The sequence below is a fragment of the Corythoichthys intestinalis genome, chromosome 4 (assembly GCF_030265065.1).
Source record: "Corythoichthys intestinalis isolate RoL2023-P3 chromosome 4, ASM3026506v1, whole genome shotgun sequence".
In the NCBI taxonomy this organism is placed as follows: domain Eukaryota; kingdom Metazoa; phylum Chordata; class Actinopteri; order Syngnathiformes; family Syngnathidae; genus Corythoichthys; species Corythoichthys intestinalis.
The window spans coordinates 43772989-43789626 of NC_080398.1; the positions used below are offsets into that span (position 1 = coordinate 43772989).

General features: G+C 39.4%; 1 protein-coding gene across 2 annotated transcripts; it reads right to left on the bottom strand.

The window, feature by feature from the left end:
* Positions 1-33: 33 nt before the first annotated feature.
* Positions 34-15703, bottom strand: LOC130914966 (meckelin-like). 2 transcript variants are annotated; one of them, XM_057834576.1, is made up of 15 exons: positions 15502-15703; positions 15371-15418; positions 15226-15297; positions 15030-15128; positions 14844-14942; positions 12668-12745; positions 8730-8829; positions 8520-8659; positions 8303-8446; positions 3851-3928; positions 3651-3767; positions 3453-3569; positions 3275-3382; positions 1621-1723; positions 34-1538 (listed from the first exon to the last, which is right to left on the bottom strand). In XM_057834576.1, exons 1-15 carry the CDS (start codon positions 15559-15561, stop codon positions 1186-1188), a joined length of 1716 nt encoding a protein of 571 aa, XP_057690559.1. In that variant the 5' UTR covers positions 15562-15703; the 3' UTR covers positions 34-1185. The 2 variants fall into 2 exon arrangements, with proteins under 2 accessions (XP_057690559.1, XP_057690561.1); XM_057834578.1 differs by having other exon boundaries at positions 1387-1723.
* Between the last annotated feature and the right edge of the window lie 935 nt (positions 15704-16638).

The following is a 16638-nucleotide window of genomic DNA, read 5'->3' on the forward strand; positions in this document are numbered from 1 at the left end:
GAGATATAAAACAAAATACAATCAGCCAGGGATTTTCAAATATATTCATTAATTATACAAGAAATAATATCATTTCTGTTTTCATCAGGGCTTTCGACAAATAAACAATTTTACTTTGAAAGAAAAAGTTTTCACCTTCAAAAATTTCCCCCAAAAAGTTTTCACCTTCAAAACTTTCCAAGAACCGAACAGTATCGAAGAACTTATTTTTTTGTATCATCCAAGAAAGTCTTCTAGAAAATATTAACAGGAAAACATTCACCAGAAGCCAGACACGTACAAAAATGTCAAATGAAAATAGGCACAGATATAAAACACACTAAAATACAATTAGCCAGGGATTTTCAAACATTCATCAATTATACAAGAAATAATAGCATTTCTGTTTTCATCAGGGGTTTCGACAAATAAACAATTTTACTTTGAAAGAAACAAAGTTTTCACCTTCAAAACTTTCCAAGAAACGAGTTTTCACCTTCAAAACTTTCCAAGAAACGAACAGTATCGAAGAACTTGCTATTTTTTGGATCATCCAAGAAAGTCCTCTAGAAAATATTAACAGGAAAACATTCACCAGAAGCCAGACATGTACAAAAATGTAAAATGAAAATAGGCACAGATATAAAACACACTAAAATACAATTAGCCAGGGATTTTCAAACATATTCATCAATTATGCAAGAAATAATAGCATTTCTGTTTTCATCTGGGATTTTAAGAAATTTCACTTTGAAACTTTCCAAGACACGAACAGTATTGAACAAATTGTCATTTTTTTGTATCGTCCAACAAATTCTAGAAAATATTAACAGGAAAACATCTGAATGAAGCCAGTCAAGTATAAAAAAATGGTAAATTAAAATAGGCACGGATATAAAACAAAATAAAATACAATTAGCCAGGGATTTTCAAACATATTCATTAATTATACAAGATAAATAGAATTTATTTTCATCGGGGCATTTTAGAAAGAAACTATATCGCCTTGAAAAAAAATTTTCACCATAAGAAGTTTCCATGGCAAGCACAGTATTTACAAATTGTCGTATTTGTATCATCCAAGAAAGTCTTCAAGAAAATGTTAAGAGGAAATTATTCGGATAAACCCAGTCATGTACATCATTTTAATACATTTCATAAACATACAAAAGTTGGAAATATTTTGAATGAAAATATATACATTTGTTAATGTGAATGAAATATAATGGACATAAAAAAAGTGAAATTTTGAGCACTATCCATGACAATTACTTCAGGAAGCGTCCATCCACCTGAGTCTTGTAGACAAGGTTCTTCTTCCCAAAATAAACACAAATCATTCGGAATATCTGTGGCGTAATAATAGATTAAAATATCAGTGTCCTTCTTTACACAATGCATACATTCAATACCAACCATTTGCTCGATGACTGTCAGAATGCCTGCCAGTACAAAGTTATTATATGTTAAGTCGACAACGCAGAAGAACAGCATGTCAAATACTAGCAGTGTGCTTTCTTGTCCATAAAAAAGCACATCACTGAAACTGGGGGCTCTATCTTTGTTGGCAAACAGACATACAGTCGTAAGTCAGAAACATATCGACGCACGTGACATGAAGGTTATACACTACAGGCATACCATTATAAAAGATGCTCTTCTCAATTGGCTGTAGGAACTCTATGTCCATGACGATCTCCAATCCAAGTTTGTCCTTAACATAGTAATCCATGTCAGTGTGGGCCTGAGGAGTTAAAAATATAGTAATCCATGTCAGTGTGGGCTTGAGGAGTTAAAAAAAGGAAGAAAAAATATTTACAGTATGTGGATTTTAAATGGAACCTTGGACTTAAAAGACTTGTAGACTCTAATAAGCCACAATTGTTATTTTTTACTAAAATATGCAATACAAACACATAACATATTGTCATTGATTTAAAAATCTATAATATTTAATACGTTTTTATGTACGGAGGGCGCCATGTTTTATAAGCGCAATGGACACTCGGTGTGATGACGTAGATTGTCACGGTCACTAGACCAACACTACCGGGTTAATCCAATTCCATACTTTTAAGCATTGTCTTTTAAGCGTTGTGTAATTTTACAAAGCCATACTTTTTACTTTTACTAGAGTAGATTTGTGAAGAAAAATGCTACTCTTACTCAGCTACTTTGGGCTACACAAAAGTCGTTACATTTTTCCTCTTAATTCTACATATTCGATTGATTTAATCATTTATTTTTGCTAGCAATGCCAAGAGTAGCTGAAGTATTTGACATAGCGGTGCCCTCAACATGACTCAAAAATGAGGATTTTAACCTCTGTCCCAGTTTTTATTTGACACCGATTGACCACGAAAAACAGGAGATATGATACTTTGAATGTCATAATAGTAACGATGAAGGAACTACAATAGTTTCAATTCAAACTAGGTCAAAATTGCGGATTTTAACCTCTCTCCCTGTTTTTATTTGGCACCGATTGACCTTGGAAAAAAAGGAGATACGACCCTTTTAATGTCATAATAGTAACTATGAAGGAACTTCAGTATTTTCTATTCAAACTAGGAACTATTGTCTCCACTAGAATTGTCTCCACTAGACGGCACTCATGCTCTTTGGACGAATAATGCTTCATTCATTCTTCATTTTTTTTTCTCTCGCTGGAATTTATTACAACAGTTCATCTAGATAACTGTGCTCAGAAAAAAACACCATTGTTTAGAAAAAAAAAACGAAAAAAAAAACCGGAGCTTTAGTATAGTAGTATTTAGTATTCTTTTCACCAAAATACTTTTTTTACTTGTATTTGAGTACATTTTCTGGACAAGTACTATTACTTGAGTTATATTTTTAAAGTAACGCTACTCTTACTTGAGTACAATTTTTGGCTACTCTACCCACTTCTGCTTGTAGAACGTTTCGCCTGTGTAGCACATTTTGGCAGAACTTTTTTTTTCTCCCTATTCTCGTCTCGTCACATCCCGTCTTTCCTGTTCATTTTGCTTTTGCTGCTCGCTTTGTGAAATATCAACAGTGCTGTAATGCTCATTAATGTTCTTCTAAGGTTCAAATTGAAAGGGCCCGGCAGCATAACCATGTGATGTCACCGCCCTGCGACATCAACAACAATAGGGACCTACTAGTTACACCATGATTGATTGATTTTAATAATTGTATAAAAACGAAAATATCAAGAGGGGTTAAATATCAAATTATTTTAACTCCAACGTTTGTCTTTTAAGAATTACAAGTCTTTCTATCCTTGGATCCCTTTAAGAGTGGTACAAACATGATCTATGATTGATCCCAGGAAGTGGTTCATAGTAGTGTAGGCCTGGATGCTTTGGTCCCAATGGTTGGCTGAACCCGGGTCATTGAGCTTTGTCGGCCTGTGTCTCTGGACAACAATGAAAGTGATAAACTACACAATTATCAGGACAATATTCATGGTAGAGACAGGTACAAACCTCAGTGAAGGACTCGCGTATCCTGTCATATTGTGAACGTAGTCGTGTGGACAAAGCCACCTGGAAAGTCTGCATGTCTGTGCAGGGAAGAAGACCTCTTTGGCCACAGAGTGATTCCTTTACACACAAAACATGGACTCGAATGGCAGTATCAGAATTACTTATTGACGGCCTAAACCAGCCTGTAAGTGGACTTACTGCTTCTCTCCTTAGATTGTTGTTCATTTCCTCCATGTTTGTGTCAGCATGGCCATGCACAGAGCGTCCATGGATGTAGTAGCCAAAACATTTCAGAGGTAACAGTAGTACTGAAATCTGCCAAGCCAAAAACACTTGCGTCTCAGAAAATAGTTATGATTTAAAAAAAAAAATAAAAAAAAACATTTCACCTAACTCACATTGCTGATAGAGCAGAGGTCCACAAACTGAAGGAATTTGTCATACACACATATCTCGTAAAAGGTCGTGAAAGTGGCCTGAGTGGACACAAACGGGTCGTTGATGTTTTTTTTTTACTTATTCAAATTTTCAAACTGAAATATAATAGAAATTTGTGATATTGTACGGGGATGGAGGTATTATAAAGTTTTTCTCTATGGTAATTTATTTAGTCTGGTGCAAATGCGTTGCTTTTTTTTTTTATTTTTTTTTTTTTATGTGCCCAGATTTTAAATGTACTTGTCTGCCCAGCTCAATGAAAAATGTCACAACAATAAAAAACAAAGGGTTTATCTAAAGGCTAACCAAATACAGCGGGGCAAATAAGTATTTAGTCAACCACCAATTTTGCAAGTTCTCCTACTTGAAAAGATTAGAGAGGCCTGTAACTGTCAACATGGGTAAACCTCAACCACGAGAGACAGAATGGGGAAAAAAAAAACTGAAAATCACATTGTTTGATTTTTAAAGAAATTATTTCCAAATTAGAGTGGAAAATACGTTTTTGGTCACCTATAAACAAGACCAAAGAGCTGTCGAAGGACACCAGAGACAAAATTGTAGACCTGCACCAGGCTGGGAAGACTGAATCTGCAATAGGTAAAATGCTTGGTGTAAAGAAATCAACTGTGGGAGCAATTATTAGAAAATGGAAGACATACAAGACCTCTGATAATCTCCCTCGATCTGGGGCTCCATGCAAGATTTCACCCCGTGGCGTCAAAATCATAACAATAACGGTGAGCAAAAATCCCAGAACCACACGGGGGGACCAAGTGAATGACCTACAGAGAGCTGGGACCACAGTAACAAAGGCTACTACCAATAACACAATGCACCGCCAGGGACTCAAATCCTCCACTGCCAGACGTGTCTCCCTGCTGAAGAAAGTACACGTCCAAGCCCTTCTGCGGTTCGCTAGAGAGCATTTGGATGATCCAGAAGAGGACTGGGAGAATGTGTTATGGTCAGATGAAACCAAAATAGAACTTTTTGGGAGAAACAAAGGTTCTCGTGTTTGGAGGAGAAAGAATACTGAATTCTATCCGAAGAACACCATACCCACTGTGAAGCATGGGGGTGGAAACATCATGCTTTGGGGCTGTTTTTCTGCAAAGGGACCAGGACGACTGATCTGTGTAAAGGGAAGAACGAATGGGGCCATGTATCGAGAGAGATTGAGTGAAAATTTCCTTCCATCAGCAAGGGCATTGAAGATGAGACGTGGCTGGGTCTTTCAGCATGACAATGATCCCAAACACACAGCCAGGGCAACAAAAGAGTGGCTTCTTAAGAAGCATTTCAAGGTCATGGAGTGGCCTCGACAGTCTCCAGATCTCAACCCTATAGAAAATCTGTGGAGGGAGTTGAAAGTCCGTGTTGCCCAGAGAGAGCCCCAAAACATCACTGCTCTAGAGGAGATCTGCATGGAGGAATGGGCCAAAATTCCAGAAACTGTGTGTGAAAAGCTTGTGAAGAGTTACAGAAAACGTATGACATCCGTTATTACCAACAAAAGGTACATAACAAAGTGTTGGGTCTAAACCAGTTCTTCTGTTTAGCAAGTGACCCGAAGAGATGTGATAATAACTGAGAAAGGCGAGGAGAGCGCAACGTGTCACGCCAAGCTCCCCGCTATCGTCTCTCTCAGAGCTGTTCCCCCTGCAGCCTTTTATCTAGAAGCCGTTGATGGGCAGATTATAGTTACACAAGACTGTTGTTCAATGTGGCAGTTTCGGTTGCGGCAAGTTCCTCATTCTAGCTATTGTGAAACTGTCAAGGCGTTAGTCTGTGGTTAGCAGTCGCACTCTTGAGCGAGCGAAACAACTGTTTTGAACACACACACACACACACACACACATTCGCACGCGAAGTAAAAGTACTGAGACATTGTGTGATGAATCAACATATGTGTGTGTATTTATTTGCAGAATAAGAGCAATTGCCTGTAATATGAATATTCATATCAAGCTAATCTTACACAAAGTATTGAGATGAACAGGCCCGGATCTAGGTTTACCCACCAGAGTGGGCACTAAGAAAACTTGAGGGGGCACCCCCAATGCAGGCTTTTTTTTTACCCTCTGCATTTCTCCAGGCTTGGGACCGGCGCAAGTAGGACACTGGCTTGTGTCCCGTTGAGGCTGCATTAATTTTTGGGGGGTTTGTTTTTTGTTTGTTTTTTTTTTTCATTCATCTATCTACTTATTCTCGCTGTCGGCGTGATGTCACGATGACGTCATGTCGCATAGCAACGTGTCGCCATTTTAAGATGGGGGCACACACAGGTAAACATCCGTAGACAAACGTCTGAAATTCATATATTTCAGCTGTGCTTTGCGTCTTTTTTTCATTAAAAACGTCTTAAACATGACTTATTATTACGAGTCACTGCCGACAGACACGAGGAGGCGATACAACTTAAAATTAGCGTGTATTGGCCTGCAAATCTGCCCATACAAAGTCGTAGCTGATAGCTGGATAAACAATCCAAAGGAATTGCCTGCAGTGGAGTTCGGTAACATCTACCTCATAAAGTCACCCAGTAAATTGACCTTTACCAATTACGTGGAATATGTACTGTGAGGAACTAAGAAAATTGGTAGTATATACGGAGTGATCATTTCTGCGGTAACCGGTAATTCGCCTCCAAGCGTTATTTAGCTGTGAACACGTCACGGCAAAATAACCAATTACCACCAGGCCAATAATATACCGATTGACCGATCAGAGCAGTTCATGGCAAAAGAAAAATAACGCTTTGCAAGTTGTCAGTTACGGTAATAATAAAAATGCTTAGTCTATTGAATCCTAGCAGCTAATTGGGGCAAGAAAAATTGATTAAAGTTTACTCACCAGTCATAAAATGTCAGCTGCAAACGTACAGTAAATGTGCGTGGATTTAGGTTCCCACTGGCGAAAATGGTCCACGGAACCGTCTTCTTTTACTGTTCCTTAATTAATTGCTTTCAGCCATTTGCTTGTCCTTTTCTTCTCATGAGGAAGAATAAAGAACTTCAAATGCGGCTCCGAACTCTTCCTTGTGTTAAACCTCAACACGGCAACTTTTAGTCATTCCGATGGAAAAAAAGACCGCAAATAAAACAAAAGTTCAACGCGTTTGTACTACAATTAAGGACAGAGCAACTGCTTGTGACCCGTGTTTTGCCCCCATTTCAATATGGCGACGCTTTGTTGTGGCTGGTGACGTCATTAATGCCCGGATGTCCGACTGCAAGAATGTGTCAGGAGGAAAGAGAGGAAGCGCGCGGATAACAAATGAGGTTGGAAAAACAGCTTGTTTTGGTGATTACTTGTTCGGCGTGGTTGCGGCCAACAGTAACCGTTAATCCTGCAATAAAAAAGTAGGTGAGACCAACTCTCCGTGTGTTCTCTATATCCAGCGCGGCGCTAAATAGAGACTGTGCGGTCACGATAGTCGTGGCTATGAACACCTTTCTCGTATCAACTACTCTACAGACGTGGCTATGTCTAAGCAGGTTTATTAACACTCAAAAGGGTGAAACTAAAGAAAACAGTCAAAACAACACAATCAAATTATGCACAATATATGAAATCGCATATGTACTGCCCTATCTGTAGCAAACTGCATATGAAAATATGAATAAACAATTAGCAGAGCGCCCGAGACGTCATTTTGCCGACCCTCTAACTCGTGGGTAATTAACATATCACAAGTTTCATGCTAAGTGGATCTGTCACACTTTTTTTGCACTGAAGTACACACAATTCACATATTTACGTTTTTAAACACATTTAAACAATACATACCTCAAATTCAAGGCAAAGTGGTCACAGAGACGGTGCGAACTGACTGCGGCCGTCTTCGTGTGATTCCCTACTGAACAACTACTGAACATCCGTGTGACAGTTTCTTTCAAATAGAGTGCACATGGGATGCAATAAATTAAGGCGTCCACTAGATGATGCAAATAAGACGTAAAAGCAATAAAACTCAGGTATTAAATCACAAAACCCATCAATCTTTTATGCATAACAGAACACCGACATTTTGACTGGGTGGGCACGACTCACGTCTGGGTGGGCGGTGCCCCCCCCTGCCCCCCCATAGATCCGGCCCCGGAGATGAACTTTTGGTATTGACCAAATACTTATTTTCCACCATGATTTGCAAATAAATTCTTTAAAAATCAAACAATGTGATTTTCTGGTTATTTTTTTCCACATTTTGTCTCTCATGGTTGAGGTTTACCCATGTTGACAATTACAGGCCTCTCTAATATTTTCAAGTGGGAGAACTTGCACAATTAGTGGTTGACTAAATACTTATTTGCCCCAATCTACCTGCCATAATTTATTTTTCTGTAATGAACTATAACAAATTAACATGCTGTTTGCTTTCACTTATCAAATAACAATTGAGCGAAAACCTGCAGAAGTCCAATGCCAAGCCAAAGTGATGATGCCAGACCGTAACGTAAAATCGGGCTGTATGTAGGCGAGGACGCATCGTGGACGGAGGCCGTGGAATTTGGCAATGGCTCCTTGACTGTGTATTTTGAGAACCCCAACCCCTGAATGGTGTTATGAAAGGCATGAGCAAAAAAGGGTCCAATAAACACATGGAGTGTGTTTGTTATAAAATACTTCAAGGAAGAAGAGCACAGCCATGATCTGAAAGGTTGGCTTGATCTTGCGGATGGTCTGAATTCCGATCCATGCATTTGCCACAATGTAGGTCCTCCAAATGCTGACAGGTAAAAGATCCCGTTTCTGCTGACCGGTGGCTAACAACAGCAATATACACAATGAGCAAACTGTACATGAAAAATCAACAACAATTAAAGATTTTTTTACGAGACACAGGCCGGCTTGGTGTGTTTCGAGGCCTCTCCCAGTCAATAAAGAAAATATCCACTGACAGCTGTACCGTCAGCTTGTGGAGGAATTGAATTGCCTGGAAGATAAATGATCCCTCGTCGGTCTCAAAATTGGGTACACCTGCACAATTAGGATGTAATTCCACAACTACATCGATAACTGTTGGAATAATTACTTGGTTAATACACATTTACTCAAGTTAATCACCGGTGCTTATATACTTGCTTCCCAAAATTCCTTTTAAGGCAAGACACCCATCTGTTGCTAGAGCCATCCGAAATAAAAAAGGGAATGGAGGACATAGGTTTAGAACGATCTTAGGCTAGGTTCATACTGCAGGTCTAAGGTCTTAATGCACAATTCAGATTTTTTTGTCATATCTGTTTTTTGGCATGCTCATTCGGACTGCCTTTGTCCATTGAAGCCATTCAAGTATTACGCATGCGCACAAATTCGCAGTCTGACACATGCTGAGCAAACTGACTCATATGTGTAGAAGCATCAAAACAAATAACCATGCACTGTGCGTGCATGACACACCTTATCTGTGTGCATCAGTTTGCCCCGACTTGGCCATGAAAGCAATACTAAAATATTGCTCATTTGGCGCACAGTAAGAAACCGAGCATTATCAGATGAGTTTGTTGATAGTGTTATGTTTACTCTATGAACTACTCTCGATGTTGTCGCTCCCCCCAAAATAAAGTTTGTCAAGCCGAGACGAGCCTCTCCCTGGTATAATGCTGAAACACGCTCTCTTAAACAATCGACACGTAAATTAGAAAGACTTTGGCGCCGTTCCAACACAGAGCACGCTCTCTCTGCCTGGAAACACAGTTTAGTGACCTATAAACAGGCCTTGCGTACGACTAAAACCAGATATTACTCATCCTGAATAGATGAAAACAAAAATAATCCTAGGTTTCTGTTCAGCACTGTAGCAAGGGTGACAAACGGTCACAGCTCCATAGAACCTTATATCCCAACCACCCTTAGCTGTGATGACTTCCTAAAAATTTTTAACAATAAAATCACAACTATTAGAAATAAAATAAATGAATTACTTCCAACTATTAGGTCTGATAAAGTGCAGACTAAAAATTCAGAATCTCCTATAAACCCCTTTAAAATATTAAATAACTTTACCACTGTAGACCAAATCGATGTAATTTCAATTATAATGTCCTCCAAAACATCTACGTGCCTCCTAGACCCGATCCCAATCAAACTTTTTAAAGAGACTCTTCCTCTAACTATAATAACTACCTCATTAGTTAATGACCACGTGCCGCAGTCCTTTAAATATGCAGTTATTAAACCGCTTTTTAAAAAACCTACTCTTGATCCTGATATCTTGGCCAATTATAGATCTCTAATTTACCATTTCTCTCCAAAGTCCTTGAAAGAGTGGTAATTTAACAGCTCTGTCAGCACCTACAGGACAATAGTTTATTTGAACATTTCCAGTCTGGCTTTCGAGCTCATCATAGCACTGAAACTGCATTAGTCAAAGTAACTAATGGCCTGTTACTAGCCGCTGATGTTGGATTAGTCTCGATCCTGGTTCTGTTGGACCTGAGTGCAGCCTTTGACACAATCGAACATAATATCTTATTGCAGAGACTAGAATGTGACATAGGCGTTAGAGGAGCAGCCCTCTGCTGGTTTAAATCATATTTATCTAATAGGTACCAGTTTGTCAATGTAAACCAGCAAATCATCACCGTACTCTAGAGTTAGTTATGGTGTGCCGCAAGGATTGGTCCTCGGGCCCATTTTGTTTACGCTGTATATGCTTCCTCTAGGTCACAGGTGTCAAACCGATTCCAGAAAGGGCAAAGTGGGTGCAGGTTTGCTTTCCAAACAATGAAGAGGACACCTTTTCACCAATCAGATCTTTTACATGTGTAATCAGTTAAACTTTGTCAGGTGCTGCTTGTTTCAGTAGGAAGTTCATTGGTTAAACTCTGCACGGTATTGGTTGGAACAAAATCCAGCACCCACTTGGCCCTTTCTGGAATCGGTTTGACACCTGTACTCTAGGTAATATCATCAGAAAACATAGCATTAACTTTCATTGTTACGCTGACGACACACAAATGTATTTTTCGATTAAACCTGAGCGGATCAGGCAAGTGGACAAACTAAGCACCTGCGTCTGAGATATAAATACCTGGATGAGCACTAACTATCTTTTACTTAACGCTGAAAAGGCAGAAGTCCTTATAATAGGCCCGAAAAGTGTGAGAGACTCTTTAGCTGCCCAGATAGTCACTCTGGACAATGTAAGTGTAGCCTCCAGCGCCACAGTTAAAAACCTAGGAGTTCGATTCGACCCTGACTTACCGTTTAAAGCTCACATTAAACAAACCTGCAGAACGGCCTTCTTTCACCTGCGCAACATAGCCAAAATTAGAAATATTTGATCTAAAAACGATGCAGAAAAATTAATTCACACGTTCGTTACATCGAGATTGGATTGCTGTAACTTACTACTTGCAGCTTGTCCTAAAAGTTCTCTAAAAGGTCTTCAGCTAGTCCAAAATGCAGCAGCAAGACTTAACAGGAACCAATAGAAGAGAGCACATCACCCCTGTGCTCCAGGCCCTTCACCGGCTTCCAGTCAAGTTTGGAATTAAGTTTAAAATCCTCCTTCTTACATTTACCATTTAAGACATTTAGTCTAAGCTGCACTAGAAGCTATAATGCCGGGGGAAGTACAGCCACTGAGTTCTAGCTCCTTTTTCTCACTCTACCTACCACTTGTCTTACTTTATTTCTATTTTCCAGTGTTAATATCTAGTTGTCTCTTCATCACTAGTCACCCAGTGTCCCCTTTCCAGAGGGGAGGGGCTATTTTTCAGCTGCAGCCTCCTGACTGTCCGGACCCCTGGCTGGATGGACGTCCTCGTTGCTACCCCCGTCTCATCTGGCTAGATGGACCTCTTCTTGTTCCTTTACTCCACTGCATCTTTACGGACTGTAACTCTGCCTGCTAATTCCCATTAGCAGTCCCGGTGCTTCCTGTCTATCCGTCCTGGGAGTGGACCTCTCCTGATTGTGGTACTCCCCAAGGTTTCTCATTTTCTCCCAAAGACTCTGGAGTTTTCCTTGCCGACATGGAGGGTCTAAGGATGGGGGATGCCCAGGACTTGAACTTTATTTATTCATCTTTGTTGCTTCATTTGCTGTTTCTGATTGTGTATCATATTGCCTCTGCAAAGCCCTTTGAGACAACCTTGTTGTGATTTAGGGCTATACAAACAAAATTGAATTGAATCAGGCTTATCCTTTATTTCATTTTTTTTTTTTTTATGACTGCAGTGAAGCCCGCCTCCTGCGTAGTAAAAGCAGAGTTCAAGCTAGGCACTAACGCTAAGGAACAGCTACATCGCTGCTGTCTTGCATGTCTCTCTTGCGCTTTACTGACATAATTGCTGCATGAATCCCTATTTGGGAGACTTGACAGTTCAGACCGCTGCCACATTTTGGGAAAATGTGGCCCGGATCGGATTCAAACCACATACGAAAGTGACCCAGATCGGATTTGAAATGGTCCAATTCTACGCGACTAGTCCCGTTCAGACCGTTAAGTTAATGCCTCACTCGAGTCGGAAAAACATGAAAAAAAATCAGATTTGTGCGTTAAGACCTGCAGCATTAACCTAGCCTGAGAGGCTGTCTTGTAATCTAGTATTGCATTTTCCAGTCCCTTCCCGTTTTCCTTGCAAGTTTCTCAAAAAGTTGAGTGCCATCTCTCCTTATTTTGTGTAATGTTCATAAATGTCATCCTAAGGATTTGTATTTGAACTTGACAAATGTGACCAGTGGAAAGGACCGTCATAAAATGTAAGCAAACTATCATGTATACAGTACTTGTCTTGGACCCTTAGAATGTTTGTTTATTGACTCACCTTGAGTGCAAAGGCACAAATGATGTATGTCACAAAATGCTTTTCCTGATGGGGTAGTGGCAGTGTTACAGACATATGCTGTTGAACCAAAGCATACAAAATTACTGACATGTTGTTGAACACAAATGTTCTTTAAAATATTATGATTAAACATCATCTATTTTCTATATAGTTCATACATAGACTTCATAATGATATTGATGGGTCAGATTCAACTTTCACTGTGCCACACCTTCAAGTAGGGGGCCATCCAACAATCCGCCTCGGTTATTTGCAGAGGTCGCAGCGACATATACATACATCATACATACATCCAACGCTGTATTTATGTCAAAAAAGTACAAAAGCTGTTCCGCATACATACAGGAAGGTTTTTCTCAGGAGCGGTTTGTTCGAGGATTCAATGTAATTATTATATTTTTCGTTTTTTTACAAGAATTCATTCATTCATTCATTCATTTTCCATGCCGCTTATTCCTCACGAGGGTCGCGGAGGTGCTGGAGCCTGTCCCAGCTAACTTCGGGCAGTAGGCAGGGGACACCCTGAATTGGTTGCCAGCCAATCGCAGGGCACAAGGAGACACACAACCATTCACGCACACACTCACACCTATGGACAAGAATTTTCAACGTAAAAAGCTCTTTGTTGTAAGGCTGCAGCTACATTGTCTAATATACTAACATTGTACTTCGACATATTTACGTAAAATAAATGCTAACTGCACGGCTTTTTTTTGCTTTTAACCAAGAACAGAGACTGTTTTACGTCCATATCTATAAAGAATTCAGTGATTTAAGCAATTATTCACAAGAATTTTCAACAAAAAAAGCTCTTTGTGATTCTAATCGGTCAGCTTTGACTGCCACGCCAACAATGCAGGCCACCTATTAATCGGCCCCACGCCCCATGTACCGTCAATATCATTATGAAGTCTATGGCTCAACCGCTTTAAGCTTGCCATTCCATTTTCATCCCATTTCCCTTAGTTGCCTTGAGCAATGCGGTGACATTGCTGCTGTTCCATTATCCAACAACACTACTGAGCAAGGGCGTAGATTTGGTCTCAACATTGGTAGGGACGCTATAACAGCATAACCTGCATATACACTTTTTGCTGGGGACGGGACATTAATAAGACCAAACAGATTGGGTGAACGGGGATCAGGGCTACATTTCTCAGAAATATGCTGATGTGTTGCCTATGTAAAAATGAAAAAAGTTCCATTTATTTTCATGGGGGAAATCCCGCCTTCTTCATATCAAGGAAATTTACAGTGGTTGTGTTTTTGTGTGTGTTATTTTTTTTGTAAAGAAATGTCTGCATTCGCTGCAAATAAAATTATTTTTCAATGAATGATGGAGAAAATAAATAAATATATTTTAATCAATGAATAAATGCACAGTTGAATTAACGTTAACGGTAGAAAACACATACTTTACAGGAGGACACTTATCTCTAATCTGCTTCCTACTCGAGTTTTGCAGGTTAGCAAGTTCACACAGTTTAATGTTATGCTAACTGTGATGCAGGTTGGACTTTCAGTAGCAAAATTAGTGGCGTGTTCCCCACCTCCACAACATTGACGTCTACTTACAGTGGCTGCTGCTGCAGCTGGCCGGAAAAAAATTCTAATGTCCCTCGTCTTTGAAAGGGGTGGAGGAAGCGGCATGTTGACATGTATTTCTGTCGGGGTTGTGTGAGTGTGCGTGCTTGTTTGTTCTAGTCATCAGCCTGCGTTTGAGGGGGGAAAAAATGGACTGGCACATTCAGCAAGTGAAAAGGGGTAAATGTAAGTCTGAACATAATGAAAATACAGTAATTCACTTAATAATGGAAGGGTCAATTCTGTTCTTACAACATATAGGAAGACAATATAAATTATTATCACCAATTATAATCATTATACAATTCAAATAAAGTTGCTTAAAAGTTGGTGGGGACAATTTGAGCATCTTGAAAAGTTGGTAGCGTTATGTCCCTACCGTCCCTATGCAAACCTACGCCCTTGCTACTGAGTTATTCAAACTTGCCTATACTCATAATTTAGAATCATGGGCCATTTGAAGTGGAGCTGTAATATAAATGAGCCAGTTCATCTATATATTGAATAAAAAAATGTTTTTAAGCTCTATTTCCAATAAATCAATTAACCAAACAGGTAAAATGAAGCCGACCTGGGAAAGCATGACCCAGTAGACTCCAATTGCCACGGTGACAAGTACAAAAACATTAGCCAGAGGTCCAGCATAGAACAACAGAAACATCATTACAACCTAAAAAGGACAAAGAGGAAAAGAGAGCATTAGAGGAAAACATTATTGTCAAATCTCACGTTAACAACAGAAAAGTCAAAGTTTTACTTTCAAGTCGATGGCTGTTAAGGCAACCCTCCTCTTCCAGCTAGCCGTCTTCAGCACCGACGAAAACATGACCAGACTAGCCAACACAGCCACTGCAGTCTGTCACACACATTTAAATTTACCAGGGACTATCACTCATAAATTTCACATTAAAAGGGAACATTTGAACTGGGAGTGCTGGCAGTGAATATCTCACTTTCTTCCAACAAAATGGTAAATGATACATAATAACCTTGTGTGACATGTTTGGCCTTGGCAAAGATCTGCACTAAACTGAGAAAAACAATCACGATTTCTGATTTGACATTGCTATTTGGCGTGAGGCCAGTGCTTCTACTCACATTAATCACGTGGACCTTGTACATTTCCCCATGCTCCGCTCGGGTATTCTGCAAAAGGAAAATCATTAAAGGAGGGTGGTTTTTGGGGTCCCAAACACACATACATTCGACCTTATAAACCACTAACTTACAGTAACAAATGGAGTGCTGTCATTATTTCTGGACGACACATCCGTTTTGTCATGAAACATCTCCACTATTAATCAAACATAACAAACGTGAACACCCGCAGAGTATTACCATGTGTATAATAAAACGAAGTGAATCAAAGGTGTACATGCATATCAAAGCTGCACTACATCATATCAAATAAACACGGCACTCTAAGTTTCACAAAAAGCTCCCCAATAAACACAATTGTAATGGGGATAACCAATTATAGCAAAGACAGACCTTTTAATATTTGTAAATAAAGATAAGTAGCATTTAATTCTAAGGGAATTGGGGTAGGAAGCAGTTTAAAGTTGATTTCCCAAGATACTCGAAACTACTATGCTTTGTGTATGTCATGTGTTGGAAATTGTGATGAAAAGGTAATGTCACAAGGCTTTATTTTTATATCATATCGCCCATTTTGTCACAAAGCTTAAAAAATGATAATGATCTCACAGGATTTGTTAGTGATATATAGTAATACTTCAGAAACCTGCCGTGTGGGATCCACATAAAACTTTGATATTTCTTCTTTTGATATTAGCAAAAAATCACCTAGGGATTCAACATGTGTCCTATTTTTCCAAGTGTCTGTATTCCTGGATTGGTAAATATCTCTGTGATGGCCTCCATCAGTTTGACGGTCAACAAGGTGTAGACAGCATCTCCAGTCCACATTGATAATCGAAGTATTTTCTAATTCTGTTTGCAAAGACTGCAGTGCAAATTTCCAATTTTACTGCACGTCCCATGGTTTGAATTTCACATTTGATTTGACAAATCTCCTTCCTCAAAAACAATAGTTTTGTTTGGTCGAAGTTGCCAGGCCAATTGGATCATTTGTCAGTCTTAAAATTTCTCAAATAGCCATTTGAGCAATGCACCCAGCAGTTTGTCCCGTATGAACTTGTGATGGCGTTTTCCTCTACTTATTATTATCAGTCTCTCCACACGAACCCATGGAGGAATCTTCTATTGTGACATTTTTTAAACTGCCATTCTAACTTTTCTGAGTCCTGATGGGGTTCATGGTATTAAAAAAAGTTGTATTGAAAAAAAAAACAGCTAGACTCGGGTCATTTGAGGACAAGGTTACATAGCTGAGGCCATCATGA

What these genes read in the sequence shown, in the direction of transcription:
- LOC130914966 (XM_057834576.1), bottom strand. Translation starts at nt 15,561, where the DNA reads ATGTTTCATGACAAAACGGATGTGTCGTCCAGAAATAATGACAGCACT. An exon ending in ACCAAGCCGGCCTGTGTCTC is followed by an intron (nt 8,660 to 8,729) that starts GTAAAAAAATCT and finishes TGCTGTTGTTAG; the next exon opens with CCACCGGTCAGCAGAAACGG. An exon ending in CTGTGCTCTTCTTCCTTGAA is followed by an intron (nt 8,447 to 8,519) that starts GTATTTTATAAC and finishes AACACCATTCAG; the next exon opens with GGGTTGGGGTTCTCAAAATA.